This window comes from Coloeus monedula (genome assembly GCF_965178545.1).
Source record: "Coloeus monedula genome assembly, chromosome: 5".
In the NCBI taxonomy this organism is placed as follows: Eukaryota; Metazoa; Chordata; class Aves; order Passeriformes; family Corvidae; genus Coloeus; species Coloeus monedula.
Window position 1 is genome coordinate 32,779,882 of NC_138785.1, and position 6,775 is coordinate 32,786,656.

Consider the following 6,775-nt stretch of genomic DNA (forward strand, 5'->3'; position numbering starts at 1 on the left):
TACTGCCCTGTACCTGGGGAAGACACTTCCAAGGGGTATTTGGTTATTGAGCTATTCCTGGTTATCTTAGCTATCTAAACACTCACCTGCTCACTCTGTCTGTTGTGGTTTAACAAAACTTGTACTTGATTAGGCTTAAAATGCTGAATTATCCTTTCTTGCTGAACTTGAGCATAGAACAAGCCTATTCCTTTCCACACTGCAACAGAAATGCCTCCTGTATTTCATTTATTATTTTTGTTTTGGTAAGAGGAAAAACACACACACAAGAAATTAGGTCAGATACTGCAAGCCTTTATTTATCTGAAAGAATAATCCTTCTGGGATTTCTTGCCATATGTATACTACAAGGCAATAATACTCCAACTTGGAATCCCCACCTCCACAGAAAACTTTGCTTTTTAAAGACAGCCTGAATTTTGTTCAGGTTACTAAGATGATTCAGAGTTCTGGAAGGTGTTTGACACAGATGAGCAAGCCTGCTTGAAAAGATAGACACGAATCTAAATCTTTATGATTTTATTTGTTAAAGTGTTTTTCAAAGCATGGCAATTTCTTTAAAGTGACCCCAGATTTAAAATCCTTTACTATGAAAAACTAGTAGATCCACCTATAAGTTAGGACTTTTTTTTTTTCTTCATTTCAAGAACAGTGTGAGATATGTGGGTGAAATTAGTTAGCTGTTCTTTCTATTTCTCAAACCTTGTTTTTCTCTACCTTCCTCCTGTTACTCCCTGCTATGTAATGCAGGGCACATTCCCAGTATTTTAATCCAAACAGCCTTTTTGGGTCAGTCATCAGCTGTCCTTAGGATTAGTCCAGCTGATGCTGGAGGTTCAGAACTTTATTCCTTAACCCCACCATCTCTGCATCCACCCACTGAGCAATTCCTTGGCAAAATGGGTGATTTTCCATATACATATATATATACACACACACTCACATATAGATAATTCTTTAAAGCAGACTTATCTACCCTAAGGTAAGGCAGAAGTGATTTCTTTTCAATAGGTGACTGAGAGGATGATTACTCATGGTACTTTCCATTTGTAAGGTTTTATTATCTAGGATTATTGGGACGAGGTATACCAATTGAACATGTAAGCAAGCAGTGATGATAAAGTAACAACCGGAACTATGGCAACTTGTTAGTAGTTATTTGTTCAGTGTTCAAAAGCGTATTTCTGCTGCAGAATATCACTAAATGAGTAAGATGGTATTCAGTGCCTTATGAAGTAAGAGATGGGAATAATGCTGCAAGTGTGATTGATTCATACAATTCTCTTTTTGGCTTTCAGCCATGATGCAGTCATATGCTTTATCTCTGTTCAGACTACAGCTTTTTTTTTTAATAATGAATCATAGTACATCCCACTCCATTTCAGAACCAGCACATTGCCTTTCAAAATGATGTCACAACACTTAATGCTGCTGGCTGACTGCCTTAACAGCAATCAGAGAGCTGGACTAAATAAATACTGTATATTATTTGCCAAAATAATTTGTGGTTGTGTTCTCCAGCGCAGTTTCCAAGATAACCACTGACTCTACTTGAAACTTGGCAACTTTGTTCTACCACTTTCAAGCTCCAGTTGTGAAGCTGGCTTACAGATGCTGCTACCATGCCTAGAGCTACTGTGCGGCAGCCCAGGGAGAGAGGCAGAGGGGTCACTCGCTGTGACAAGCCAAATTTGACAGCTCTTCAGGAATTCCACCTTGACAAATTGTCAGCTTTTTAAAAAGGACCTTACTTGGCTCCTGTAGAAACACAAAATACATCTTCCACTTGGAACAAAATGGAACAAGGGATTTAAAGTCACTGCTTAGGCACACTGATAAAAACACTACTGTCCATGCAAGTAACTTAGGCGTGAGGTACTCCCTGTAACCCTGTAAAATTAATGCAACCTGACCTTCATGTTTTTTAACATCCGAGCAGCAGGTTTGTTCCAAAATACGGTGAGGGTTTTTTTTTCCCTTTTCTTTTGGGCTGTCTAACTGTTGCTAATATTTAACGGAATCATGTGGAAGACACAGGCCCAGCATCTGAAGTGCTTCGGGCAAGAAGGAACAGTCCCATCCAACTTTGGCAGCTGAAACGTCCATTCCAGCAGCAACTACAGGTTCTCCCAATTCTGCATGCAGAAGTCAAAACATTACAACCTCCTATTTCTGCTACCCAGTGCAGCACTGGTACCAACAAGAGACCTTGGAAATCTGTCCATCATAAGAACTCCTCAATAACTCTGCAACAAGCACACGTTTCTTGTTCTTTAAACAATGCTGACATGCCAAAGTCTAGGACCATGTGCACTATATCAAAACAATACCAGTTTTCCTGGCTAAAAGCCACCACAATGAATCACCACAATGCCAAAGTTCTCGTTAAAAACCTTACTACCAACAGTGATAATTCGGTAGATTCAGGTGCCTCAGTGTCTCCCATTCAACCTTGTCTTCTTTTGAAGATTTGTTGGGAATGGGCAACACAAAACAACTTTCTGAGGTTCCCTGGATGCATTCACAAAGGTCTTGTTTCAATGTCACTTCCCAAAGTGAAACACCTATTTCCACTGAAAGATGACTTTTGAGTTCATCTCACATAAACAGCACTTTAGTCCCACAACCAAAACAATGTTATTTTCCACATATTTGCCTTCCTTTTTTCCCTCCTCCCTACACCCTGGCTTCTAGATTTAAATGTTTTCTGACTTCACTGGCAGGGTTCATACTACACTTTCCATGAGAGAGACAAAATACTGCTCAACAGTGATTTATTTTCATTGGTTCCAAATGGTCATTTTCTGCGGGGTGGAATCCAAGATGGATACGTTGTTTCAAAGAGTTTACAGCAGCAGTCAGACCCCCTTGCAACTCTACCTTATACATGACTACTGACCACTGACATCTTCCTGTTGAGATTCTTCGGCAACCACGTCCTGTTTTGCACTTTACAGCCTCCAGAGAAAGTGCCATAGTGGAATACACATGCGGATACACAAGGGAATGTGTGACTGCACTCACCCCCTGCTGCAGTAAGTCAACCTGCCATTAACACGCCAATAGAACGGCCTCATTAGCCGACAAACAACACCCACTGACCTGCTTTCACTAGGGACAGTATATATCGCATCATCTCTGAAACTCTTAAACTTCACATTGAAAAGGAGAAGAAAATAAAATTATGCTGAACATATATTCAGAGCTGCCGATCACTGCTCAAAGCCTGCACGTTCGCATGCCGCTCATCATGGAAAACAAATCTTGTGATGAGATCTTTGGTTGCAGCGTTTCGATGAAAGCACGCTAGACCACATCACTTTTCCCTTCACCTCACTCCGAAAAGGAAAATTACTTAGCAGAAAAGAGTCTGCTGAATTTCCAACACTCAGACCGCGAGCCGAAAAGCCTCCTTTTAACTCTGGGCACGAGAATGAGTGCTGGTGTCTAAGGGGGTGATTTAACGCCGATACACGCCGCGATGCGAGCGAGCGAGCGCACACTGCCGCGCGTCCGACTCAGGCGTGGTGAGGTTGTTGCTCTTGCCTGTCATCTGGCGGGGAACGAGCCTGACCTCGCCGAAAGCGTTATTTTAGGGGAACACGCTCGGGAAAGTGATTCTCCTTTTCATCCCGTGGCCACATTGTGCCCCGACGGCAAGGTTTAGCAACGCGGGCAAAACACGCGTGTGGCTCACTGCACAGAAAAAGGGAGGCCTCGCTCCGAGCCCCCGCCTCGCCCGCACACACTTCTCCCTCCCGAGCCCCCCGGCACCGCGGTCCGCTCACCACCCCCTCGCCCTCCCCAAGCCCCGCAAGCCCCCCGCCTCCCTGCCCTCTCCCCGGGCTGCGCCCGCCTTTGTGTCGGCCCGGGGCCGGGGAGCGGCACAAAGCCGGGGCGCCTCCGGCCGCCGTCCCCCGTCCGCAGACAAAGGCGCGGGGAGGGGCGGCGAGGCGAAGCCCGGGTCCGGCCCCGCGGGGAGGGGGCGGCGGCGCCCCCGCCGGCCCTGTCAGTCAGCCATGTTGGGGTACCCACGGCGGCGCCCCCTCCTCGCCGACCCCCGGCGGCGCGGCGCTGCGCTGCCCCGCGACACCTCCCGGTGGTGCCGGGCGGAGAAGGCGGCCGGCGCGGGAATCCCGCTCTGACCTCTGCCGTGTCCCTCAGCCTCGCCGACATCCAGCACGCACAGCCCGGGCGCCGCGCTCCGCGCTCCTACAGCGCCGCCATCTTGCTTCCTTCTGCTCCTTGGCGAGCGCGGCCGGGCCCCCGCATCAATATGCGCGCGGCGCCCTGACGTCGGCGCCCGCCCCGCGCACCGCCCCGCGCGCGCGGCACGGCTCCCCCCGGCCCCCCCCAGCGCGCGGCGCGGGGGCGCCCCCAGCACCGTCACCGGCGCCGTCCCTGTTCCCGACCGCGCGGGGCTTTTTTCCCGGCTGCTGACGCTCTTTCGGCCCTTTGGGGATTCCCCCCCGCCCTCTTGTCCCCCCACCCGCCTCTTCTGCTTTCGCCGGGGGGTTCGCGGGACACGGCGGGGCGCAGGGTACCGCCCTCCAGCGCCAGCCCCCGCCACCCCCCGTGGGACGCCCCCCGTCCCGCATCCCTCCCGTCCGCGGGGGCCGGCGGCGCTTTCCCACGGCCCCGAGAGCCCGTCTGCTATCCCCGGGCTGTTCTCTCCCGGGGGTGCAGCTTGGTAGTGCTCGGTAGCCGGCTGACACGGTAAAAGAAAAGCCAAGAAAGAAAAGGGGGGGGGGGGGGGGGGAATCGACAAAATCTCCTCAGGCTTCCAGGCTTCCCCAAAATGAAGCCCTGTCCCCGCAGACACTGGGCTGCCAGGGAGGGATTGCTCAGCCCGGGATGAGCTGAACACCCAGCTCGGGAGCGCCTGCAGCCCCGCGGCTCAGTGCGTGACGAGAGGGACTAGCGGCACCATTCCCAAACTATGGGCTCGTGGCTCGCCCCAGGAGAAACCGTGTTGTGCCCGCGACAGCTGGAGCCGCAGAAGGAGGTCCGGCTGCCGTTCCCAGCCCCGCAGCCCCGAGAGCGGAGGTTGGTGGCCCCCGAGCCTGCCAGCCCCCGCCGGCGGCGGACAGGTTCCCGCTGCCATCCCCTCCGTGCGCCGCTCGCCACCTTTCACCGGGGGAGCTGGAGCTCTTCCAGCTGGGCAGCTGCGGGGAGCAGAAGTAAAAGTATGCAAAATCGCCTCTCTGGGAACCGGCGGTGGGCTTTCACACCGCCGAAACACCGCGCGGAGTCCCGAGCGCCGGACGAAGCCGAGGGCCTCCCCTCCAGCGGGTCCCTCTTCTTCCCGCTGCGCCAAATAGAGCAGCCTTCAGGCTGCTTTCCTCCGGCCTGCCCGGGACGCGTGCGGGGCCAGGGAGGATTTTAGGAGAGCATTAGTTTCACGGCCAGACCCTCTCCCCCTCTCCGGTGTGTCCTTCACCCCGGGGGGTGTCAGGAGAAGGTCTACAAGCGCTGCGTTCATCAGTGGTGCCCAAGAGATGCTGAATCCCCCCCCATCTGTCCCCTGCCTGGCAAAGGCAAGCTGGTGAAAACGGGCTTCAGCAAGATGACAAATCCGGTGCATTTGATGCAGATCAGAGTGATTTCTAGGAAGTTCAGGTCATCACTGAATAATTTGTTTTTCATATTATAGTTTGTTCTCTGAGTTTTGGTTTTACTTTAATTTCTGTGAAACATTTCAGAAGCACACTAAAGATAAAAGTTTGCCCTTACAACTTGTTAAAACAGCTCTTTGATGGTGGCAGAGTGTCAGATCTGTACCTTTGCAAGGCAGCTCGTTCTCCCCAGCCCTTGGAAAGGTGCTGGGCTGGCTAGCCCTATTCTGTAGGAAAATGCATGGCGTTTCTGACAAAGATGTTTGTGTTTACTTCTGCAGAGCCGACTTCTGCAGCATTTCGTGCAGCCTAAAGCTATGCAAATAGACTTAGGTCTCTCTCTTTTTGGAAAAGTAAATGAAGCAAAAAATGGTCAAGGCCTGCCTCAATTTTGCCTTTTTAAATTTTTTTTTTTTTTTTTTTGTGCTTTCACAACACTTGCTTGATTTCCAGCAGCCTTTAATCAGTGTTTAAAACTCTTTGAAGTTTGCCTGTTTTATTAAAGCCTGGGACTGCCTTTTCCCCTGGTGTGGCACATCCAGCTGACATTACAAGGAACGAACATGCTCAGCCTCTCAGTGGGTTCAAAGTGCTGTCTGGTCCCTGAGCTGCTCTTACGGCACTGTAGACACCTCCATCCTCTGCACCGTCTTGTTCTGCCTAACCAGGACTCGGCGTTGACAGGGTTTGGCGGGGCCTCTCTCTCTGTGCTTTTCTCCAGCAATTTGCATTGCGCTGTGAGAGATGACCGTCCTTTGCATGGCTCAGATCCCTCCCGTGCCCGTGAGCCCTCTGTGGCTGCAAAAGGCAGGTGGCTGGTTTTGGCAGGAGACTGCTGCATCGGAGCAAAGACCTATCCTCCCTTTGCATGAGCAAGCAGCTGCAAACGTGGGTAACTGATGGGGTGGGTAAAATAGAAAAAAAAAAAAGAAAGAAAAAAACTCAACAAGCACCAACCCAAAAACCACAAGCAGGAGTTTGAAACTGAGGTGGGATTCTTTTTGTTTTCTGACTGTATTCCTGTGCTGAAGATAAGGGACCACTCATGCATGTGTTACCTGCACGTATGAATGTGAGAAACGTGTGCATTTTTTAAATGCTTCTTGACAAAGGTGTGGTTCCATTCCCTATTCTTTTCTCTCTCTCACTCTCTCCCTCTT

The 6,775-nt window shown here is 50.7% G+C and overlaps 1 protein-coding gene across 1 annotated transcript in view; it reads right to left on the reverse strand.

Moving 5' to 3' along the window:
* TET2 (tet methylcytosine dioxygenase 2) overlaps nucleotides 1-4,223 on the reverse strand; it is a 68,375-nt gene extending 64,152 nt beyond the window's left edge. Inside the window, exon 1 of the mRNA XM_082281376.1 lies at nucleotides 4,147-4,223. Coding sequence (XP_082137502.1) covers nucleotides 4,147-4,176 — 30 coding nt within the window. The 5' untranslated portion in view covers nucleotides 4,177-4,223. The remainder of the gene's footprint in view (nucleotides 1-4,146) is intronic.
* Nucleotides 4,224-6,775: the final 2,552 nt, after the last annotated feature.